The sequence below is a fragment of the Hemitrygon akajei genome, chromosome 8, assembly GCF_048418815.1.
Source record: "Hemitrygon akajei chromosome 8, sHemAka1.3, whole genome shotgun sequence".
Classification (NCBI taxonomy): domain Eukaryota; kingdom Metazoa; phylum Chordata; class Chondrichthyes; order Myliobatiformes; family Dasyatidae; genus Hemitrygon; species Hemitrygon akajei.
Genome location: NC_133131.1, coordinates 26848603 through 26874937, shown reverse-complemented (window position 1 = coordinate 26874937; position 26335 = coordinate 26848603). Strand labels below are relative to the sequence as shown.

The following is a 26335-nucleotide window of genomic DNA, read 5'->3' as shown; positions in this document are numbered from 1 at the left end:
TCTGTTTCTACCTCCTCAGATACTTCCTGAGCCTTTCCAACATTTTCTATTTGAATTTTACAGCAAAAGTAACGCTCCCGTAAAGTGCATTGACAAGGAACGCAATATTTAGGTTTTTATGTAAATACAAATTCTACTAATTTTTCATTTGCTGCCTCCAATCAGCACACGGCATGGTACTCCGGTAGTTCCTCCGACGAACCACCAGAGGCGGGCAAACGTCGTGGTTCAGCAGAGGGGCGGCTTGCAATGAAAGCTTCTCGCAGACAGCACTACCTGTCGCTGTGGGCTGTCCTGTGAGAGGGACAGTCAGCCACGGAGAGCAGCAGTTACGTCCTCTCCGTTGCGAAATGGATAAAGCATCAGCGACAGGTGAGCAGCATTCGCTTTTCACTACTCCGTTTTTTTTTCCTAAACGAAGTATTTACATTTGGTGTGCACTTTGAGGAAGTGTGAAACTATCGGAATGCAAGACTGCAGAGTTGCCGGAAGACAAGAGTGGCTGAACTGCCAAGCTCTGATAAGAGGCTTCATGGATTACGTGTTAAATCAATCCCTAAAACGGGGCAATAGAGCACGCAGCGTTCGCGAATTGGTTTGAGTGCGGCTTGTTCTAAAAAGGAACATCTGATTCCTCTGATCCCGAGATGTCCTTTGCTTTATATGTACATCCACAATTAATCCATTTTTGTCTGTATATAGTATTACCTCGCTCACCTCCTGAACCCACTTTATTTTGGTTCTCGGCGTTCTCCTAATTCTCCCCGCTTTTCAATCGCCAGCTTGTTTTTATTTAGCTCAAACTGTTTCAAAGCTTGGTTTTGTATTGCATCACTGATTTAGCGCACTGAGGATGGTTTATTAAAAAAACCTGTTGCTTGCCATTCCTTTGATGCTCTTTTCTCTTGTATTAGTTGTCATTTTAGGGTAACGCTGCCTGTTGTGGGCGTTCACGTTGTGTGGATAGATAATTCGTGTTGAAAGCTGTGTGTGATGTTTGTTACCAAACTATTGTGATAATGGCAGCTGCGTGAAGGGCGAGTGTAGTAGACTTTAACTGCCGCTGCTAATTTCCCCGGTTCTTTACACCACATTGTCACCAATAATTCCTGCAAGTTTGAGGGAAAGGGAAACGACAATAATCTCATGCACCATGCAAATACCTTGAGCTTGTGCAAGTTGCGGCAGGGTGAACGATCTCCCTGGTGTGAGATGTTATCGCGCTTGCCACTGTCAGGAGCGCTCGGTGTTTACGGGGCTCTTTTCGTATTGTGCGCATCATTACCCTTGCTTCTTGCGCGCTTTATGTTCGGCGCTGTGGTGTATACCACGGCCGAGTTGTCGTCTCCCTCAGAATGAGTAGAAATTCCTCGTTACGTCAGAAGCCTTCCTTCCACCACCTTCCCCCCCCCCTCCCCCTCCTCCCACCCGACCTTCCAGCTTTCCTTTTGCTTTGCCCACTCAGCCAGTTGCACCTTTATCAGGTCTGGGTGGGGTGGGAAGAGTCGTGTCCGTATTGATCCCACTTCTGGCAGTGAAGTGCTGGCTTGATATCTGGCCCTCTTTACCTGGAAGGAGGGAGCGGAAGGTGCTGTGGAGTTAGTTAAAAGTGCCACCTTTGGAGGTGGCTCATGTTTGCATCCTGAATATTACTGGTGAAGGTGGCCTTTAACGCACCGGCATATTTACCCCTTAAGATTATTGAGGGAACCTCCTCTTGGTTTGGTCTGTATTGGAACCAGGTATTCAGCCTTTGTTGTTAAGGGGGCTTCTCCAAAGTTGAAAGCAAATTTATTATTGAAGTACTGTGCATGTATGTTACCAAGTAGTACTCTGAGGCTGGAGCCTTGGTGTTGGCCATCATTGCTCTTCACTTCATACTGTCATTTATATTTGGGGATTTAGTGAAAATGGGACACTGCATTTTGCCAACATTTATATTTATTCAGTAGTTGTCATCTACAGAGAAGGCCATTTGGCCCATCGTTTCGATTAGGGTAATACTTTATTTGCATTACAATATATCTAGAGTCCACTTTTTGTCACATGTTTAGTCCCTTTGAATAAACCTACTAATTACACAATGGTATGAGTGTATATTTGTGAAGTTCCTAAATAATACAACTTTTCTAATTGTCTTTGTTCTCATTAAGAGCAAGACGGCAATGTTGCAGCTAAGATTCTATCTTGGTTCATATTCTGAACTTGGACTGTTTGACCTTTCACATGATATATTTCAAAAAATGTAATTGCATATTTGGTGGCAAACTTGTGGAAACTGGTTAAGTAAGTGGAAGCATCTGTCCAGAAAGGAGTAATCAGTTTTCCCCCCAAAAAAGTGGTACTTTTTTCATTTAGCTAATAGTTTCAAAAGAATGCTATGTCTTATTGAATCCTGGATATAGGATTAAAATTGAATATTTAATATGCAGATGTGTATTGCTGTGCACATAGGTATTGTATGTATATAGAAAGAAAATATTTGTCTTGTTTCCTGAGTGAGCAGGCAACCAGTCAGGTGGGATGTGTGGTAACAAATCTTTCTGCCTTTTTAATTGCATCACTTCCCAAATAGACCCATCTCCAGATTTGTTTTAATGATGAGTCTCTTAGAGTCAAAATTAATTTTTAAATAGTTGAGATTGCATTTACTATTAATAGATTGTAGATATACTGGCAATTAGAGATTTGGATTATATTTTATTTGGTACTTGGATGCTGAACACTGATCTTACCTTAATGAGATTTCTGATGTTGAGGTTGGGAACTATCTGCTGATGGGCAGAATTGGTTAAATACATGTTTACTTTGTGTTATGAAAATCCAGCTTCTTTAGTCATGATATATTTAAACAACACCTCAATGTTCAAAGTAAATGTAATGTCACCAATACAACCCTGAGATTCATTTTCTTGCAGGCATACTCAATTTCACCCAGAGAGTTGTAGATCTATGGAATGCTCTGCCTCAGAAGGCAGTGGAGGCCAATTCTCTGGATGCTTTCAAGGAAGAGTTAGATAGAGCTCTTAAAGAAAGCAGAGTCAAGGGATATGGGCAGAAGGCAGGAACGGGGTACTGATTGTGGATGATCAGCCATGATCACAGTGAATGGCGGTGCTGGCTTGAAGGGCCGAATGGCCTACTCCTGCACCTATTGTCTATTGTCAATAAGTCCATAGAATAATAACCATAACCAATGAAAAACTGCACCAACTTGGGTGTTCAACCAGTTTCCAAAAAACAACAAACCATGCAAAAATATAAATAAATAAATAATAATAAATAAGCAACAAATACTGAGAACATAAAATTAAGAGTCCTTGTGAGTCCATTGGTTGTGGGAACATCTCAATGATGGAGCAAGTGAGGATGAGTTACGTTATCTCCTTTAGCTTAAGAGCCTGATGGTTGAGGGGCAGTTACTGTTCCTGACTCTGGTGGTGTGAGTCTTGAGGCTCCTACACCTTCTTCCTGATGGAAGCAGTGAGAAGACAGCATGCCTTGGGTGGTGGAAAGCCTGATGATAGATGCTTCTGTTCTGCATCAGCATTTTGTGTAGATGTGCTTCTTGGTGGGGAGTGCTTTGCCCCCCCCCCCCCCCCCCAATGACAGACTGGGCCACATCCACCACTTTCTGTTCAAGGGCATGAGTGTCTCCATATCAGGCTGTGCTTCAGCCAGTCAACATACAGTTGACTGTACAGTTCTGTAGGGAACTGTACTGGGACCTCTGCTGAGTGGTATTGTAGATAGTGGGGGATAGATCAGTTATAGATTTGGGTGATGGAGCTTCCTACAGCCCATTGCTATATGTTGCATTTTGGGGGATCAATTGTAAAGGGATAGGACACTGTCAATTGAAATACCCTTAACAGTGTTGATAGGCAGAGGAATTTTAGGGTCCAAGTACATAGCTCCCTGAAAGTGGATGTACAATTTGTTAGGGTGATTAAAGAGGTGTATTGCATTTCAAATGTTGATAAATTGAGTTAGAGTTGAGAAGTTATGTTGCAGCTTTAAAAAAACACTAATTAGGCCACATTTGGAATATTGCATTCATTTTTGGTTGCCCCATTATAGGAAGGATATAGAAGCTTTGGGTAGGGTGTGTAAGATATTTATCCAGATGTTGCCTGGATTAGAGGGCATATGCTATGAAGAGAGATTGGGTAGTTTTCATTGGAATGGCCGAGGAGATACTGATAGAGAATTATAAAGTTATCAGAGGCATAGATAGATTAGACAGCCTGTATTGTCTTCCCAGGGTTGAAATGTCTAATAGTAAGGTGCATTTAAGGTAAGAGGGAGGTGAATGAGGCAAGATATTTATAGATTGCTGGGTGCATGGAATGCTGCCTGGGCTGGTGGTGCAGACAAATATGTTAGAGGAGTTCCAGAGACTGCTAGTTAGGCGTATGAACATGCAGAGAATGAAGGGAGATAGCATTGTACAGGCAGAAGGGATTAGTTTAGTCAGGCATTTAATTGCTAGTTTAATCTGGCACAACATCAAGGGCCGATGGGCCAGTGCTATACTGTTGTATGTAAAACTATATTCTGAAATCTGTTGTAGCTTTTCCCTTTATTCTAGCTCAAGGTACCTAAGCTTGTAATGAACTGTCAGCAAAAAAAGCTTTTCACTGTATCCCAGTACATGTGACAATAATAAACCAATTACTAATTAATTACTAAAAGGCAGTATCCATCATTAAGGACCCTCACCATCCAGGAGATTCCTTCTTTTCATTACTGCCATCAGGAGTCTGAAGAAGCACACTCAGTATTTTATGAACAGCTTCTTCTGCTGCACCATCAGATTTTCGAAATGGTCCGTGATCACTATTTTGCTCTCTTTTTGCACTATTTATTTATTTTTTAAATATTTCTTAATGTAAATTATAGTAACTTTTGATGTATTTCACTGTAATGCTGCCACTAAACAACACAGTTGATGATATTCAGTATGTCAGTGATAATAAACCTTATTCTGATAATACTGGGCATTCACACTCTCATCAGCTATTAATTTCCCTACATCTACAATTGTTTATTTAGCGATACAGCATGGAACAAATCATCCCAGCACAACGAGCCATGCCGCCCAGCAAACCATCTATTCAACTCTAGCCTAATCACAGGACAATTTACAATGATGAATTAACCCATGAACCAGAGTGTGGTGTGAAACTGACGCACCTCGTGGACTCCAAGGCACACATTGGGAGAACGTGCAAACTCCTTACAGAGGACACCAGAGTTGAACTCCAAACTCTGATGCCCTGAGCTGTATTAGTCATGCTTAACTGCTATGCCACTGTGGCACGTAATCAATTGGATGATCTCGGATAAAATTGCATGGGCTGATGTTTCATTTTGACGTAATGCTTTGGGTAAAATGTTTCTACAACAATAAAGTCAATTCTTCCTTTTATAGGGATTTGATTTGCTTATCCCCCTTGCATTCTATTCTTCACAGAAGTTCTCTCTCTGGTAGCACAGAACTGGAACGATGGTTGGGCACCTGTCAATTGCTGCTGATTAGAGTGTTGGCAGTGGATATTCTGGAGCTATCTGTACATCTGCTGTCATTGGCAGCTGCTTAAGATATGTTGACAGTGGTTGGACTTGGAGCCAGCACTGCGCTTCCTGTCTTGCTCACAGCAGCCTAAGTTAGCAGTGTGGCTGAGGCGGAACTTGTCCCACACCAGTTGACTTTCTACTTTGCTTATGGTCTTATGGTATGCATTTTGCCTACAGGTTTATGGATCAACTACCAATTAGTTAGTAACTGGAAAGCTGTGTTTTCATTACTTTTCCTCCCTACTTTTGTGCACTGTTCTTTCGTTGCATTTTCCCCACGGAAACCTGTGTGCTGTATAAAAGATCAAAAATGGGGTATCAATTTATTCCTTGTTTGCACCCAGCATTCTTTACTTAGATTTAATTTGTTCATTGTAAATGGAATCTTATAACCTGCTTCCTAAACAACAGATAAATCAGTATTATTGGCCTCTTCTGAATTAATGGATTGCTTACAAAGCCATTTAACTTTAATCCCAAATTGCTCTTGAAGGCAGTGATCAGCTGCAGCCCAGAGCTACAATTCTTCTGCGTAGGTGCTCCTATAGTACTGTTGGGAGTTCTTGGATTTTCAGATGTAGCAGTGATACAGTGCATGGAGCTCAGAACAATAGAGGGCTATTGGTAACCCTAGGTAATTTCTAAGGTAAGGACATGTTCGGCACAGCTTTGTGGGCCGAAGGGCCTGTGTTGTGCGGTAGGTTTTCTATGTTCTATATTCCTAGACATTAACCAAATGCTTGGTGCTGAGGACCTTGCTACTGCCAAACATTCATACTCTCAAACAGTTCTAATTCACTTGCTGAAACAGCCAGCTCATTACGCTGTTGAATTCAAAGCTTTTCAACATATATATTATACATATACCTTGTTGAAATGGTACCTGTTCTGTTGATCCAAAGTCAAAGTATGGGAAATACTAGAAATCCGAGGTAAATCCAGCAAATGTTAGCAACACATTTCAAGGCCATTTTGGATGGAAAAACTAAGGACCCAAAGCATTAATTCTATTTCTCTTAATGTAAACATTGCTTGATCTCCTGAATACTTCCAGCATTTGCTTTCTTTTTATCAATCTCTTTTCTTTTACCATCCATTGAATCATTTGCATTGTATTGATTAGCCAAAATAAATCCTTGCAGCATACCAAATGGAGTATTTTAGTGGTTTTATGTACAGACATTATCAATGAGTAGGTGACAATGATCTTGAGAACTCGGTGCATGTTGCTTTTCAACCTGTCACAAATTCCACAGGTTAAACATCATTTAATTGTCTACTAATTAGGCAATTAAGCTACAAGGCTAATCAATATGGTAAATTTTGCTAGGATTTACATCTATGTGTGTACATATCATGGTCCTGTTGGAACCAACTTTTTTTTTAATAATACTTATAAGATTTGTACTTTTTAACAAACTCGTGTGTTTTTCACACTCACTGGCAGAAAGCGGTATAGCAGCTAAACTAACAATTTATCACCTTTCTCATTTCCCATTGGCTAAGAATTAGCACATTACCAGGAGATGCAATTCTTTTAAATATGTAGCCTATTAGCTAATATATTCCTATCTAAGGAAGTTTTCTAGAGGTGCCATCTTGGCTGCTTGACTTCTTCTTTATTCCTTTGTCTTACATTCCTTAGCATCGTTTCTGAGCTCTTTATTTAGTTTGTATGTTTGTTTGTACACTAAAATAAACTGAAATCTTGGAATTAAGACTGCTCATCATTCTTGACTCCCTGAAGAACCCCAAGGGTCAGAAAATAAACAGAGATCCAACAGACCTTTCACTAGTTCCTTACAGAATTCATTCTTGTGGAACATTTATGTCTGACAACTAATGAGTGGCCAAACTGACTATCTAAGGGTTCTAATTTTAACAAAGTGAGCTGCAGTTATCATATTGCTAATTGGAATGGAAATTGCACTGCAGGCAAGTCTGACTAGAATGTATGTGACTTAGACTATCTGGAGGATTTTACTTGGCTCTCTGCTAGTTTTAATTTAACATTGCTTACCAGGCCAGTCTTTTTAATACATCTTTTGTTGCATTGTAATTATCCTGCTAAAGGAGAGTAGTTATAATTAGACATCCCTGCTCACTTTGTGTCTCTTGCTGACCCGCAGCTTATTAATATTGGCTTTGGAGTTGATGCCTGTTTGCTCCTAATGAATAGCAAACGATGGACTCAAGTTTCTGTCTGATGCATTCTGTGCAATGAAATGTGCGATCGGATTGTGATTCTTCATCTGACAAACTGTGATCGGCTCCGAAGGCTGGAGATGAGCTATTTTTTTTGAGCGGAAATGGGGAACACACAAACGTTCAGCAAACTGCTTTATCTCCCAAAGAAAGGAACCTGTCAAAGTAGTGATGGTGTGTATTGAATATAGTTACCTCATCACTGATATTGAGGAATGGATTAAAGTCCAGAACGGAGAAAAGAAGTATTTAGAATGGAGCAACAGTAGTCTTGGTTTTAAATGTAATATTATCCAAATAAATATGGAATGGTTGAATAAATTTGGTCATTAACCTGAGAAATTATTTTTGATTACTAACATTTGATTTAAACCACTTATCACATTGAGCAGCTACTTAAGGTGCATGTATTGGGTAGTCTACTATTGTAGTTACTAATAACATTGGTAATTGTTTTCCAACAATATACATTTTTTTAATAGCGCTGCATTACATTTCCTATGCTTCCTGCCATTCCCTTCCCTCGGAACTGATTATTATGGTGAATTGAAAGTTGGCTGTTGGTCGTGGGGAAACACTTTATTGATATTATAATTAGTCTTAACCCCAATGAGTGATTGTGGATAATCTATATTCAAATGGAAGATGTTACCTTTGTAGTAACTACCAGCTATCAAGTTTCGAGTGTCAATGTCAAAGGAAAATGTGATTATTCTGGGAATGTCTTCGCGTTGTTTGTCTTGTCAAAAATTTACTGGTCAAACAGGAATTAAAACATCCTGTGCACTGATTTTTTTCCCTCTTCTAACCTGAAATTAAGGGTGGTATTTGCAATATCATAGTGTTTCCTTCAGTGTATCACCGACAAGTCAGGGTTATGTTTCTTCTGTACAGTAATACTTCCAGTCATTACACCCCTTGAGTAATATTGGGCCAGTGACTCATCCTGTACTTTCTTTGATTTGGCAAGCTTGCATTCTTTTCCATAAGGGCTGGATTATTGCCAGTGTTCTGGCCCATTTTAGCAGGAGGAAAGATCAGGGTTGTCAATGCAATCAAGGAGTGATGAGTAGGAAGGAAGATCTTGGATTCTTAATACCTAGGAGATAGAACATTCTAGCAGAGTGCAGGCATGGGATTGGGGAAGTTGTACAATGGAGATGTGGAGATGCATGGGAATTGAAGGAAAAGAAAATGCTTTTGGGCGAGACTTAAAGGTAGAGGATTTTCACCTCTTATCCTTGTCCCCAGTCAAAAATGTATGCAGATATTAAGAACTCACTGGGAATAGTTTGCAGAAATGCATGTAACATAACAAACAAGTGAAGTGAAGTAAAGCAAAGGAATAATGTAGTAACTTGGATATCTGCCCACACCCTGACTGTGGGTGGGAGTTGCATATTCCAGCTATGGGATCAATAAAAAGGAGCAAGAACATCACTTAAAAGATGCAGTTGTTCAAGAATGAATTATCAGACAGTAGAATTGGTGTTTGAGGACCAGCAAAAGGCACAATACATTGGTTTGGGTTGTGAACAAAGAACCCAACCTTAACCTTTTACAATCTGTTCATTTTTCTGTATTTGCAGTTCTGGGCTTGCCTCTATCCAGTGAAAAAAAATTGAGTATGAGAGTTTTCAGTACATGAAAAAGAAGGCCACAATAAAGACAATGTTTTGGAACGATCTTCAGAAATCCAGAAAGTTGAGGGAGGGTGTTAGCTAGACAAGTAGAGAGGCTACAGAAGGATTTGGGCAGATTAGGAGAATGGGCAAAGAAGTGGCAGATGGAACACAGTGTTCAGAAGTGTATGGTCATGCACTTGGGTAGAAGAAATGAAAGGGTTGACTATTTTCTAAATGTAGAGAAAATTCAAAAATATGAGGCACTTAATAAAAATATGAGGACTTGGGAGTCCTGTGCAGGATTCCCTAAGGGATAATTTGCAGGTTGTGTCTGTGGTAACAAATGCGATGTTAACATTAGTTTCAAGAGGTCTAGATTATAAAAGCAAAGAAGTAATATTGAGGCTTGGAGAGGCCTCACTTGGAGTGTTGTGAGCAGTTTTGGACCCCTTGACTTAGAAAGGATCTTGTGACACTGGAGAGGGTTCAAAGGAGGTGCACAAAATGATTCCAGGATTGAATGGCTTGACACATGAAGAGTATTTGATGGCTCTGGGCCTGTATTCACTAGAATTCAGAAGAATGAGAGGTGACCTAATTGAAACCTATTGAATGATGAAAGGAACTCGGCAAGACAGGCAACAAGTATGGAGAGCAAGTTTTCTATGGTGGGAGTGTTTAAGAGGACACTGCCTCAGAATAGAGGGGTGTCCTCTTAGAAAGGAAATGCGGAGGAATTTCTTTAGCTAGAGAGTGATGAATCTGTGGAATTTGTTGCCACAGGCAGTTGTGGAGGCCAAATCTTTATGCATATTTAAGGCAGAGGTTGATAGATTCTTGATTGGTCAGGGCATGACGGGATATGGGGAGAAGGCAGGAGATTGGTTCTTAGAGGAAACATGGATCAGCCATGTTGAAATGGTGGAGTACTCTAGATGGACCAAATAGCCTAATTCTGCTCCTCTAACTTATGGTCAAAAATATGAGAATCTATTTTTGAGGAAGACAATTAAATTTGGAGAACCTGAAACCAAAAAAGAAATTCTGGATAAACCCCTCACACAAAATGCTGGTGGAACACAGCAGGCCAGGCAGCATCTATAAGGAGAAGCACTGTCGACATTTCGTGGTGAGACCCTTCGTCCTTTCTCTTTATATCTTTTTATTAATTTTAAACAAACATAAGAGAAACATAGATACAGAGAGTTTGAGAATACATAATTAATAGGTTAAAGTATAAATACAAATAGATGATAATCCATATATAATAACCTCCCAAACATAGTGATTATGAAAAAAGGAGTAAATAAGAAAAAAAAAACCCTCCACAAAAAACCTAACCAACATGGGCCATTGCATTATGTCAAATATACACAGCAGTGTCAATAACTCCATACCTCCATCCAAATAATTAAGGATAATAAAAGTAAGGTTTAGGAAAAGTCAGTTTAACTCATATGAAAATGTTGAATAAATGGTCTCCAAGTTTCTTCAAATTTAATTGAAGGGTCAAAAACAACACTTCTAATTTTTTCTAAACTCAAATAAGAAATAGTTTGAGAAAACCACTGAAATATGGTTGGAGGATTAATTTCTTTCCAATTCAATAGGATAGATCTTCTAGCCGTTAACGTAACAAATGCAATCATCCGCCGAGCTGAGGGGGATAAACAACTATTATCCACCATTGGTAAACCAAAAATTGCAGTAATAGGATGCGGTTGCAATTTAATATTCAGAACTTTTGAAATGATACCGAAAATATCTTTCCAATTATTTTGCAAGCAAGGGCAAGACCAAAACATGTGGGTCAATGAAGCGACTTCAGAATGTCATCTGTCACAGATTGGATTAACATAAGAATAAAATCGAGCAAGTTTATCCTTAGACATATTAGCCCTACGTACAACCTTAAATTGTATTAAGGCATGTTTAGCACAAATAGAAGAAGAATTGACTAATTGTAAAATTTTCTCCCACTGCTCAGTGGGTATAAGACAATGAAGTTCTTTTTCCCATTCCTTCTTAATTTTTCCTGATACTTCTGGCTGTATTTTCATGATCATATTATAAATGATGGCTACTAAACCCTTCTGGCAAGGATTCAGAGCTAAAATTTTTTCCGTAATGTCCATTGGACATAATTTTGGAAAAAACTGTAACATGTTATTCAAGAAATTTCTAACTTGCAAGTATCTAAAAAAAAAAAATGAGTTTTAGGCAAATTATATTTATTAGATAGCTGTTCAAAGGACATAAAACTATTGTCTAAAAAAAAATCACGAGAACATGTTATACCTTTTGTTTTCCATAATACAAAGGCATGATCCATAATAAGAAAGTTTTATAAAAGAAAAAAAGTTAGATATAATAGGGCTTGATAAGATAAACTTATTCAAGTCAAAGAATTTACGAAATTGAAACCATATTTGTAATGTATGTCTAACTATAGGATTGGTTATTTGTTTATTCAATTTAGATAAAGCAAAAGGAAGCGAAGATCCTAAAATAGAAAACAATGAGAAGTCTTGTACAGATTTACATTCCAAATTTACCCATTGTGGGCAAGATACTATAATCGATTCTTGTGTCCAAAATATTAAATATCGAATATTAACTGCCCAATAGTAAAATCTCAGGTTTGGCAAAGCCAAACCACCCTCCTTCTTAGACTTCTGTAAATATTTTTTACTTAATCTAGGATTTTTATTCTGCCACACATACGAGGATATTTTGGAGTCAATAATATCAAAAAAAGATTTAGGAATAAAAATTGGTAATGCTTGGAATAAATATAAAAATTTGGGTAATACTATCATCTTAATAGCATTAATTTGACCAACCAATGACAAAGATAGTGGGGACCACCTGGTAACAAGTTGCTTGATTTGGTCAATTAAAGATAAAAAATTAACTTTAAATAAATCCTTATGTATCTTGGTAATTTTAATACCCAAATAAGTAAAATGATCTGTAACAAGTTTAAATGGTAAGTGTTTATAAATTGGAACTTGCATATTCAATGGAAATAATTCACTCTTATTAAAATTCAGTTTGTAACCAGAAAAGCTACTAAACTGAGTAAGCAAGGACGAAATAGCAGGAATAGATCTCTCAGGGTCAGAAATGTATAGTAACAAATCATCAGCATATAATGATGACTTATAAGTCCCTTCCCCACGAGTAATACCAAAAATATTAGGTGATTCATGAATGGCAGTGGCTAAAGGTTCCAAAACAATGTCAAATAATAAAGGACTTAAAGGACAGCCTTGCCTCGTACCACGGGATAACTGAAAAAAAGGAGATCTCTGATTATTGGTAAGAGCCGAAGCCAAAGGTTTATAATATATTAATTTAATCCATGATATAAATTTTAAACTAAAATTAAAATTTTGCAACGTATTAAATAAATATGGCCATTCAACTCTATCGAATGCTTTTTCAACATCTAAGGAAATAACACATTCTGGTATTTTAGATGAAGGAGTATAAATTATATTACCGTAGATGTCAGATTATAAGCCGCTACTTTTTTCCCACATTTTGAACAGCTTTGAACACTGCGGCCTTTACTACGGTGCGGCTAATGCATGATTTTTTTCATGCCGCCAAAAACATTTTGCCTCGTAACAGTAGACCAATAAAATTGATGAGTAGTTCACAGAGGTCCAATGAAATTGTACGATAAATCAAGCGCACTTTCACAATTAAATTATTGTAAATCAGTCATTTGTACTCACTCTCATCAACATGGAAAACACTCGAAGAAAAGCATTGTGCTGCCTTTATGGCAGTTATTTAGTTTATAATATTTTCGCTTAGTAATTCATTTTCTAGTTAAAGTTAGAAGTGTTTTAACTATATTTGTTTTCTGTACTACATCGCAGGATGCTATGACGTCACACCCGGTTTCACCGCGTCTTGTGGGAAAAATACCAGTTTGCGATAAACGGGAAGGAGGGGGCGAGCGCATTACGCGAGCGGCATTAGATCTGAGCGAACGCTGCTTTTAAGTTAAAGGCGATCAATAACTTTTCCTGGTAGGCTGCAGTATATATATTTTTTACCAGTCGTTAGGAGATATTGGAATGTTGTTTAGTAAAAAAGTATACGCAACGTATATTTAAAAGTAGCCGCGTTACAGGCACGGTTCGAAAAAAAGCATTTGCAATATGTATTTGTTTATGTTACCATATGGATTTAATTAAAAGTTAAAAAATCCTCACGTGTAATATCTTTCTGTGTAAATATCTCATATTACAACGTGGGACACCTGCGGCCGAAAATCCGGTGCGGCCTGTACAAGTACAAAATTGATTTTCTTTCTAAAATTAGAGCCAGCGGCTTTTAATCAGGTGCGCTCTGTAGTCCGGAATCTACGGTAATTAATTTTCTGATGTTCAAAGATGACTAATGGTTTTTAATAAATCCGGTCTGATCTTCAGAAATAATTTTAGGTAATATATTTTCTAATCTAGTGGCCAAAATTTTGGTGAAAATCTTAGAATCCGTATTCAGCAAAGATATAGGCCGATAGGATGCACATTCAATGGGGTCTTTATCTTTTTTAAGAATTAGAGAAATGGAGCCATCATAAAAAAATTGTGGTAATTTACCTACAGTTAACGCATCTTTAAAAATTTTACAAAGCCAAGGAGAGAGTATAGAAGAAAAGGATTTAAAAAATTCCGCACTATAACCATCCGGACCAGGGGCTTTACCTGAATTAATTGAAAAAATAGCCTCTTTTATTTCGGTTTCTGTAATAGGTGCATCTAGAAATACACTGTCTTCTGTTGTTAATTTCGGGATATTCAATTTTCTTAAAAATTCACCCATTATGGAAGAATCCTCAACAAATTCTGATTGATATAAAGAATTATAAAAAATCTTGAAAGGCTTTATTTATCTCTTTATGATCAATCGTCAAAGTGCCATCTCGTTTACGAATCTTGGTGATTTGTCCTTTAACCGAAGCAATTTTCAATTGATTAGCCAATAATTTGCCAGATTTATCTCCATGTACATAAAACTGGGTTCTAGATTTAATTAACTGATTTTCAATCGAAGAGGATAAGAGACCCTTCGTCCTGACAGCATTTTGTGTGAGTTGTTTGAATTTCCAGCATCTGCAGATTTCCTCGTGTTTTCTGGATAAACCCAACTGTTTAAACAGCACCTACTGAAAGAGAACTCCTTCTGGTTCATTTTCTACAGATGATGCTTGAATGGCTGAGATCTAACAGCATTTTGTTTTTGCTCCAATATTAAGGAGAATGGTCGCTTTGGGGTGGTGGGAGTGGAGAGATGTCAGTGTGGAATCTGTTTCTGTGCCTTCCACCTTCCCCCACCTGGTTCCATCTGCCCATCATCCCTCCCTTATTTGGTTCTACCGATCACCTCCCATCGTCTATCCTCCACCATCTAGCTTAATCTGCCCGCTGCTCCGTCCCACTTCCTCATCCGATTCCGTCCATCAACGACCAGCCTCTGTCCCAACCCTGCCTCTCGCTTCTCATTCAGGTGCTGTTTGACCCACTGAGTTCTTAAAGCAGTTTATGTACTTTAACTAAGAAAAGCAAGTGTTATTTCCCTTGCGTATAATGAGTCGCATGCTGAACATGTCACCTAATGAGACTGGTAGTACAGACTGGCAATCTATTTATTATGGTTTGGCTCTCACTATAGAGTTCTGGAAATACTAAAGAGGCCTATGAAAGGAGCACTGACACTGAATCATTTTGTAACCGTTCCCTTTTATGTTGCTGGAGGCTCTTGCTAATGACATTAAACAAACATTGCTGCCTCCCTTTTCAATGAATTTATTTATCTCTGTTAGTTCTTTTGAATGCAATTGGAGAGGTGAGTGGAGCAGCCTTTCCTATTTACACAAACCTTGAGGAATGAAAGAAAGCCATTCATGTTCAGTTGTCATGGAGTGACCACAATAGGGATATCACTGCACACCTTGACATTAAACATGATTAAACCAAGAGCTTTGATCGCTTTACTTACTTATTTGGAGATGCAGTGCAGAACAGGCTTTTTAGTTGATTTAAATTTGGGTTAATCTTGGAAATAATTCTGCTTGATTTCACATATTAAACTTAAATTTGAATCATTGATTCCTTCTCACCACAATGAATTATTTTCTTGTTTTAACACAGTTATACCTTAAAATGCAAGCTTTCTCAGGGTCTTGCACCCATATGACCAGATTTGTTCTGCTTATTTTTCAAAAAATGGACGGTTTAGAGCAACTAACACAAAATGCTGGATGAACTCTACAAGTCACTCGACATGTAAGGAGGGGAATAATGAGTTGAAGATTATTCCCCTCCATAAATTCAGTCCTGAAGAATGGGTTGGGCCTGAAACCTTGACTGTTTGCTCTTTTCCACAGATGCTGCCTGACCTGCTGATTTCCTCCAGCATTTTGTGTCTGTCACTGCCTGACTTGTTACGTTCCTACAGCACTGTGCGTGTTGCTCAAGATTTTCAGCACCTGTGTTTTATAGTTGAATGTATGCATCTTTACCTCCCTCCCTCTGATATTCTTTTGTTTTGCACCTTTTGAAGACCTTTATCAGTCCTAAAAGTAGTTTTGAGCAAAATCTTTCAACACAAGCACTATACTTCATAAGGATTTTGTATTATTTTTGCAATGTTCCTCCATGACCAGAATCAAAAATTATTTATATATTTTAATAACTCTGTTTATTCTCTTCATGTGACAAGAGATATTTGAATTTGAGGCCCCAGTCACTGTGCCATCTTGACTACAGCCCAGCAATCAATGCCACCATCCCCTTTAAAAACTAATCAGTAAACTCCAAGACCTCGTCGTCAACACCTCCTTGTGCAATTCGATCCTGGATTTCCCCACTTCCTCACTCAGTTCAGATTGGCAGCAACATCTCCTCCACAATCTCCATCGGCACAGGTGCACCACAAGGTCGTTCGCTCAGTCCCCTGCTCTGCTCCCTTTATATTTATGACTACGTGGCTAAGAACAGCTCCAATGCCATGTTCAAGTTTGCTGCTGACGCCACTGTTGTAGGATGAAACAGAGGTGTTGATGAATCAGCGTACAGGAGGAAGTTTGAAAATCTGGCTGAGTGGTGTCATAACAACAGCCTCCCACTCAATGCCAGCAAGTCTATGGAGCTGATTATAGACTTCAGGAGATGGAAACCAGGGGTCCATGAGCCAGTCCTCATTGGAGGGTCAGAGGTGCAGAGAATTTGCAACTTTAAATTCCTAGGGGTTACTATTTTGGAGGACCTATCCTGGGCCCAGCACGTAAGTGCAATTATGAAGAAAGCAACACGTTCAACACGCTGGAGGAACTCAGCAGGTCGGGCAGCATCCGTGGAAACGAACAGTCAACTTTTCGGACCGAGACATTTCGTCAGGAGTCCTGACAAAGGGTCTCGGCCTGAAATGTTGACTATTCATTTCCACGGATGCTGCCCGACCTGCTGAGTTCCTCCAGCATGTTCTACGTGATGCTTTGACCACAGCATCTGCAGTGTACTTTGTATTTATGAAGAAAGCATGGCAGCACCTCTACTTCCTTAGGAGTTTGAGGAGATTTGGCACGACATCTAAAGCTTTGACAAACTTCTATCGACGTGTGGCGGAAAATATAATGACTGTCTACATCACAGTTTGATACCGAAGCACCAATGCCTTTGAACAGAAAATCCTACAAAAACTAATGCATTTTGCCCAGTCCATCATGGGTAAATAAAGCCCTTCCAACCATTGAGCATTTCTTCTTTTTTGTATTTGCACATTTTGCTGCCTTTTGCACTAGTTGAATGTTCTATCTTTCATTTGTTATGAATGTACCACAGCTCTGAGGGGCCGAAGGGTGCGGGGTAGCCCCCTCCTTTGTGAGAATCGCAAGATCACTATTGAGTCCATTCAGGAGACCCAGGAAATGAGAGAAAGACATGCAGAATCCACAAGTCGTTGGAATGTGTCCTGGCCTCCGAGAGGCGGACCCATTGATGCCGGCTATTGTCTCTTGGAGACGGACTTGTGTATTGCATCCTGTACGATGCATCGACGCCCCAGGCAATGAAACGAGGGGGAAGTTGGTGGAGGGATTGCATCATCCCAACCTGATTGACACCTGAGACCCTGTGAGTCAGGATAAAAAGAGGGTCTGTGGGAACAGCCCCTCAGACGCACCAGAAGAAACGCCAGCGATCCCGTAATAGCAAGAAACCAGGGGAAAGGCCACGTGCGTCCGGTTCCATTTGCCCTGGAATCGGTGGGCCCTTTTCCACGGCTGAAAGGTTTTTAGCTAACAACGGGGAAACCAACCTCCAACGACTCTCGAAGGATTGACATCATAAAAGGAATGGGCAAGTTTTAAACCCGTCTTTCTCTCCAACCCAAAAGCTGCAGCTTGAATTAACTTAAGTGACTTTTATGTTTCCATCGGACAATACATTATCCCCTAGACAACGATAGAGCTATTTCTTATTGATGATTATTATACCCGCGCTATTAGATTTAGTATTGACGACGTATATTACCTGCATGTTTGCATTGACATTATTTTGTGTATTTTTTTTTTATCAATAAATACTGTTAAAAATAGTACCATCAGACTTCAACAGACCTCTCTATCTTTGCTGGTAAGTGACCCAGTTACGGGGTACGTAACATATTGATTTTGTTAAGTTATTGTATTATTGAGTGTTCCCTGAAGAAAATACATCTCAGGGTTGTATATGGAGAGATGTATGTATGTTGATAATAAAATTTGCTTTGGACTTTGAAAATCATACAGCGTTTGTTTCTTTCCTCATTCCGTCAAAATAAAAATGTATCACATTTTGATGATAAATTTGGGGAAATGTATTTCAGTGTTCTGTTTGACCTTCTATTACTGAACCAGCTTTGGAGAAAAGTGATTTAATTTCTGTAATAGATTCAGTTATTGTTTTTATCTGCTGTGACATTTCATTCTATATCAAAGTATAGTGTGTGTAGGCCTCCGTTAGTCTCGATAGACCATGAATTTGCACCTTGGAAAGTTTCCAGGGTGCAAGCCTGGGCAAGGTTTTTTAAAAATTAAAGATTTTTTAATGAAGACCGGCAGTTGCCCAAGCTGCAAGTCTCCCCTCTCCACGCCACCAATGTTGTCCAAGGGAAGGGCATTAGGGCTTGGCACTGGTGTCGTCGCAGACCAATGTGTGGTTAAGTGCCTTGCTCAAGGACACACACACAAGCCTCAGCCAAGGCTCGAACTAGTAACCTCCAGATAACTAGACGAACGCCATAACCACTTGGCCACGTGCCAACACAAAAGTATAGAACTCCTCATAAAAACAATGGAATCTAAAAATTCTTCTTTTAGATTGTTAATGTGGGTATTGTAACTTTTGTCCGTTCTCGGTTTTCGTGACAAGGGACTTTCGGCCACTACCTTGACTGTCTGTGGCAACTGTATTTCTGAGATTATTAGACATTTGACCCAATAATTTACAGAAAACAGTTGGACAAAAGATATGGGAAGATGTACTACTCCCATCAGTGAAAATGAAAGTAATTTGTGTAATGGGTAGCTATTCCATAATGTCAGGCAAAGAGTTGGTAAATGATCTGTCTCTCTAACAGAAAAATAGCACCAATTTTTATTAGATGCTGTATTTTATCCCCTGTTTTCTTCCAGGAAGCATACTTGGGTCTATTGTGGATAAAAAGGATTAATGTAGATATATGGTGTGGTTGCTTGCAATGGGCCTTAGGACCTGTTTCTGTGCTCTGTGACTCTGACAAAGATGGTCTATAATTGGTTCTGGCAGGGCATCATGTATCATCTGTGCTTGGTTGGATTTGCCACTGCATATTTAAACCTGAAGCATTCAGTGTGAGGAATTATTGAAAAGTGAGTAAGTTGATTAATTTTGCAGAATGAGGAAAGATGCAGGAATCTGGGGAAAAAAAATGGGAAGTGATGCAAATACTCACCAGATCAGTAGCTCCTGTGGACAGTAATGGTATTAAACTTGTGGGTTGATGACGATTTGAATTCCTGTTTAAGATGGTGCTGATGAAACACAGCGCCAACTTACTGGCAGCATACAAAAACTACTAACTACTCTACTTATCACACTTTTTTTTTGGAAAATGATCACTGCCTTGTAACTTCCCTTTTGAAGTTTAGCTTTTGAACTACCTGTACGATCTGTCATTTTCACGGTGTGTGCTGAAGTCTTGAAGCTGCAGGACAGTTGTGCATAGGGTGTGTATGGGCTGAATCAAGGTGCTGGGGCCTGGGCCCAAGAGCAATCAGCTGAGGTTTGGTCGATTCAGGAGTGGGGCCAGAGGCAAGGGACTGGCCGGGGTTCAGTTCGCTGTTCTGCGGGGTTTACTGGTTTTGCACACTGGGTGTTTGTCTTTTTTTTGATAGGTTCTATTGGGTTTCTTGGTCTTGTGGCTGCCTGTAAAATGAATCTCAAGGTTGCATTTAATATACATACTTTGATAATGTATTTTGAACTTTTGAACTTTAATCAGAACTAGAAAAACTGTGGGGGTCGGGGAGGCGAGAGGCCAAGACACAGTGTAAAGACTGCCTGTTGGTGTCCATGGGGTGGTTGGGTACATAGAGATCATAGGTGGGCCTGGTATCGGGTGATACAGGTCTTCAGGTCTTTGCAGAAGAATGGGGATGAGGCAGTTGGGGGAGTGGGTAGGGAATATAGAGGTATGCATGGTCATTCCTTGTGATCAGACCTCTGTTGAAATCGGGAAAAGGAATTCCAATATTTCTTGAGGAGTTTCTCCTGGGTGAATGTGCCCATCAATTGGGTTTGATTAAGATGGCCTTTGGCTTGGGAATAGGGGTCTGGATGGTTTAATTGAGACCTGGGCCAGGCAGTGTTTGTCAGGAGACTGGTACTGTGGTAAGAACTGGGTTGAGAAGTGAAGAAAGCTGATAAGTTTTGCTAATTAAAGGAAATTCACTGGATTAGCTATTCTGTGTTAGATTGGAATTTGCTGTAGGATGCCACTTTCATACCACAGAAGTCTCTGAGGAGGCACTAGGAAAATAGGGCCTACACCAAATGCACCTGTTAATATGATGTAACCTAATTTCCTGGACAACAGGGATTTACATCATCCTGTGCCCTAATTTCCTTTTCTTTTCATGTTGAGTTTGGCCATGTGTTGTGAGGATAAAGTTGACATGAATAATAATCATGTATTATCCAGTGATATACCACCCAGCAAGGTTTATGCTTGCAAGTGGATGAGTTTGGAGTGTTGGTGTGGTGCTCGGGGGAAGGAGTTGTGTATTGGCTGACTAATAGAGAATACTATTAGGATAGATGGTAAACATGAGATTCTGTGGATGATAAAAATCCAGAGTAACATGCAGAAATTGCTGGAGAAACTCAGCAGTTAAGGCAGCATCTAAGGAGAGAAATTAACAGTTGTCAGTTTAGGTCAAGGCCCTTCATGACAACCTGGGGTGTGAAAAATGATTATGAAGGGTTTTGACCAGAAACGCCAACTCTTTATTCCTCTCTATAGATATTGCCTGACCTGTGAGGAGGGTAAATGTGACATTTTGTATTAGCACAGGGATCGGTGCTGGGGCATCAGTTATTTGCAATCAATACCAACAGCTTTGAAGGTATCAGATTTACTGTAGTAAAATAGACTGGAGTCTGCAGATATTGGAACATGGAGCAAGATGCAAATATCTGGAGGAACTCAACATGTTGGACAGCTATGGTGTTTGGGTTTCCTGGTTATTAACCATTTCAAATCTCTTCCTCATTCCCACATCCAACACATCTATCTTTGGCCACCTTCGTCGTCAAGAGGAGGCACGTCTGATTGTGGCGGCATCAACGGTGTCAACAAAAGGTGCTGCCGTTCTAATTAAACGTATTTCCAATGATTGTAAGATCCTGCTATACATTAAGAACACCAAGGACTGCAAGTCTACACCATCAGCGAGTTGCTCGCTGACAGATAAAGAAGGAGCTGTGTCTGAGTTGATGGAGGCTTATAGTCAAAGAGCGAGTGGCGTTGTGGTCACTTTTCTTGTGATCGCAAGACCCGTTTGGACATTGTTAATCTGGTACGCCGCAAGTTCCATTCACTGATTTATTGGATGAGAGCAGGGGTGGATGGCAGGGGAAGCTCCCTGGCCTTGGTCGTAACGAGGACCAGGCCTGAAGCCTGGGTGTTGCCTGGTTGCAGCTTCCGGAATGAGGAGAAAAGCTGTTGCGCCTCACCGGGGGCGGTGTGGCACGGTGTGCAAACGGAGTCGGCGATGCTCTCCCAGGGTTCCGCTCGGAAGAAGACAAGCTCTGTTGTGGCTGACTGCAGATTTTTGGTGGCACTTAATGGACTCGGACCTCAAGCCACAGGGTTGCTTGCTTTTCAGCTGCCAGGGGAGAGGCATCCGAGCCCTCGCGCTATACTCGGGACGGCATAGCACAGATGTGGTTGACTGAAGATTTCAGTTGGACTGAGGGGTCTGAAATATATACATGTATATTTGTGTTTTTACTAATATTCTTTCTTTTTCAATCTTTTTATTATTATTAATATCAACAAAATAAAATTGATACATAGATAATGGGATTACAAACATACACATTTCAACTGAACATGAAAGAATACATAAGCAATGGTTACAGTATAAATGAGTATTCCCAAATCATGGACGATACAAGTAACAAATAAACAAGGCAAACCTAGGTATATCATAATATATATTAAAAAAAAACAGAAAAAAGAAAAAGAAAAAAAATTATGCAAAAAAAACTAATCTAATAAGGAAAAAAAAATGAAAAAAGAAAAAAGAGAAAAAGAAAAAATGGAAAAAAGGCTGTTTATAATATCTCAAAAAAAATACAAAATCATCAGTGTCGTCAACTCTGATCCTCTCAACATATATAAAATCGAAACTGGAAAAACAAATAGGCTTGGAACAGGGTCATATTACATCATATGAAAATATTGAACAAATGGTCTCCATATCTTTTCAAATTTAATAGAAGTATCAAATACAACACTTCTAATTTTTTCTAAATTTAGACATAACATAATTTGAGAAAACCAATGAAATGCGGTAGGAGGATTAATTTCTTTCCAATTCAACAAAATAAATCTTCTAGCCATTAATGTAAGAAATGCAATCATTCGACAAGCAGAAGAGGATAAATGGGGTGAGTCCATCATTGGTAAACCAAAAATTGCAGTAATAGGATGAGGTTGTAAATCAATGTTCAATACTGTAGAAATAATATCAAAAAAGTCTTTCCAATATTTTTTCAAAAGCGGACACGACCAGAACATATGAGTTAAAGACGCTATCTCAGAATGACATCTGTCACAAATAGGATTTATATAGGAATAAAAATGAGCCAATTTATCCTTGGACATATGAGCCCTATGCACAACCTTAAACTGTATTAATGAATGTTTAGCACATATAGATGATGTAGTAACTAATTGAAGAATTTTATCCCAATTCTCAATAGGGATAGTAAGGTTAAGTTCTCTTTCCCTTACTTGGGAAAGAGAACTAATATTCTAAATATGCCTGTAAATGTGAGGACTGGGCCTCTAAGCCTTGGTGTCACCTAGCGGGTGTCGGGGCCAGTTGCCAGATGAATTCGGTGGGCTGGGGAGACTGGACTATATACGTACATATTCCATGTCATTGTATTTTTAGTAATATTCTTGTTTGGCTGTATTCATGCATGGCTAAATGAAAATTAAACTTGAATTGAGGAACAGCGCCCTGCATTCTGCTTGGGTGTTGGCATGAACACTGAATTCTCCAACTTCCAATGCACTTCTTCTGTTCTTCTCCTCAGGTTTCCAGCATCGACACTATTTTACCTTTGGGCAAACGGAGTTTCACTCTTTACAAGCATACAGAACATTCTGAGCCTTTCTGGTATTGTTGGAAAGAATGCTTTCTCTTCAGTACACGACTTTCATTTTAAGTTGAACGCAGCACTTCAGAAAAATGCTTTTATAGAAATTCAATGAACGAGCAAGATACAAAGACAGAACAGTAGAAGGTTGAAGACCTGAAGATAGAAAGTTCCAGAAATATTCATCAGATTAGGCATCTATGAGAAGAGGGAGAGGAAATAGTTATATTTTTTGCAGCAAATTAAAGGTCATTGACCTGCCGTGTTAATTGTTTTTCTCTCTCCATAGGTGCTGAAAGATCCCATTTTCATAATTTTTTTTACCTCCCATATTTTCAGTAACTATTTTTTTGCACTAAGGTTAATGCATTAACCTTATTAATGTAATAAGGTGTCTGGGGTAAATCAGGAAATAAGTGTTTGTGCTTATAATAGGTGATTTTTATTTAACAAGCTTTTGTACTTGGATCAAAATCTTCATTTCTTTGAAAGAATAAAAGCTAATTATGTTTAAAGTTTTCATATACACTCTTTTTTAAGTCAAATTGTATTCAATTGCACAATAAATTTTTAAACAATGTGCAGACACCTAATGAGTATTGAAGATTAGAAGGTTACAGTGATTTAGCCCACATTGCATTATTAATTGTTGAGAAGAAAAAACAATTATTGCAGTGGCGTAAAAATTGAATGGCTTGTAAACAGCATGACAGGCAGACAGACTAACTTCTCTGGGAGCATTTAAACCCACACGGTGTTATGTTTTGTAACTCCACAACATAAAACTAACTGAAAGAAAAAAAGCAAAGAAGAGAAAATCTGCAACTGCTGGAAATCCAAACAACACACACACAATGCTGGAGGAACCCAGCAGGCCAGGCAGCATCTATGGGAAAAGAGTACAGTCGACATTTCGGGCCTTGACCCTTCAGCAGGAAAGCACGGAACTGGGAGATGTGGGTCTACTTCGCTCTTTATTTCTGCTGTGGCGCGCACTTATGATGTGGTGGCATGATGACGTATGCCATTCACATACTTCTACATATAACCCATAATGAATTAAACGAACAATGATGAATCAAAATATATCTATAATATTACTCAACTGTTACTTGAATATCCCATCTCCCTTCATTGCTATAACCTGGAACTCGATATAGAATGCATTTCAACTCAAATATGTAACACATTGCTCTCTAGTCATATTTACACAGCTTGGTAAATTATAAATTGGGTCTAACAATTTAGTAGCTGTGGACGATTCCTTACTCTTGTGGGATAATGTTTTTTCTGACTGGGTGGGGGGTGTGTGTTGGTCACTCTGCTTGGCAGGAGAGACTTGTGGGTGTGAAAGAATCTCAGGCTCTGGAATCTCCTCCGTAGTGGTTGTTGGAATTGAACCTGGGATCGCAAGAAGGTTTTCTGACACCTGTGGACACCTTTTTTCTGGACGTGTTGACGTCCAAGCAGTGCATGGCATTCTGACTAGTATTGGGCAGAATAGGTCAAGGAGACTGTCCTCTTTTGTGAATTTTTTTCAGGTATTTTCTTTTCCACAGGTAAACAGGACAATCCATCAGCATTTCCATAAATTAGTTGCCCTCTTGAACTCGATCTTGTAATTGTGTCCTCCAAGAAATAAAGCCCATCTCTACATTTGTGCTGCTGCTGTTAGCGGAACAACCTTCTGTGGATTGAAAATGGACACCAGTGGTTGATGGTAGTAATGAGGATTAACTCACTCCCATGCAAGTACTGGCTGAAATGACTTACAGTCCAAGTCAGGCTAAAGGCCTCTCTGTCAAGCTGTGCATGACTTTCTCTGCAGTGGTAAGGGAACGTGATGTAAAGGATATGGGGTGATCACTTTCATCACTCCTAACATGTGACATGATTGCATCTATACATAAGGCGAGGAGTCACAGGGAAGCTTCACTGGACTATATGGATCATAATGTGTGAGTACAGTGTCGGCTGTCACCGTTTCCTTAACCTTTTTGAAAGCCATCTCACACTGCTTTGTCCATTGCCATTAATTCCCCATCTGTAGTAATGAGTTCGTGTTGGACCACAGTATCCAGGTTTGGCAGAAAGTGATTCACGGTTTAAGAATTCACACAAGTTGCATCATGCTCTGAACCCATAATCTTACTTCTCCATCTGTAGGTAGGCCTCAGCTAAGTGCATTTTCCTGAAGTTTTTTCCTCCAGAAAGGTTTGCAAAGATATTCTCTATCCTGAGAAGAGGGTATTGATCTACTGTCAGTACTGGCAACAGACAGTACATGGGACAGTAATGATGGAGGAACTCAGCAGGCCAGGCAGCACCTATAGAAAAGAGTAAACAGTTGACATTTTGGGCTGAGATCAGTCCTGATGAAGGGTCTTGGCCTGAAACATCGACTGTTTACTCTTTTCCATAGATCCTGCCTGCTTTGTTCGGAATAATTTTTTACCCAGTATAAGATCTTAGTTGAATATCTGCAGGCTTCAGTTCAGTGTCTTTGATATGCCATTCAAACTCGTATTTTGTGTAATGACTGAAACAGCCAAACCAGTGTCCAATTCCATTTTAATTAATTTGTTGTTCACTTCTGGTTTAGGCTATATTTCTTGTCTATTGTTAGTTTTCACATAGTAAATCTCAAGGCTTTCTAATCCTATGTCATTCTCATCATTATCAGATTTTTCATCACATTATGCAGATCAGTGCTCTTTTTGACATTGTAACTTCACTTTTTAGCTGTTTCTCTTCCCTGTGCAGTCCATTTATTTTTGTCTGGCCATCATACTATGTATATGTCCTACTTTGTTGCATTTTCTGCAAGTTTTGCCTTTAAACTTGCAGTAGTCTGGTGTATGTGAGCCCTTGCCGCAATAGTAACACAATTTGTTTGGCCAGGCCAGTTTCTGCTTAAGTGTTGCAATTTTGCTCACGTTCACTTTCATTCTTGACTACAACTCAATTGCATCTCTGTCTACTGCTTCCATTGAT

At 39.3% G+C, this 26335-nt stretch overlaps 1 protein-coding gene across 4 annotated transcripts in view; it reads left to right on the top strand.

The window, feature by feature from the left end:
- Positions 1-262: 262 nt before the first annotated feature.
- The window catches only part of pitpnm3 (PITPNM family member 3), a 626734-nt gene continuing 600661 nt past the window's right edge, over positions 263-26335 (top strand). For 2 of the 4 annotated variants that reach the window (XM_073053474.1, XM_073053467.1), the window contains exon 1: positions 282-372. In XM_073053474.1, the coding sequence (XP_072909575.1) occupies positions 351-372 (22 nt within the window). In that variant the 5' untranslated portion in view covers positions 282-350. Of the gene's footprint in view, positions 373-26335 lie in introns of all 4 variants that reach the window. The other 2 variants (XM_073053476.1, XM_073053473.1) reach the window with 2 other exon arrangements.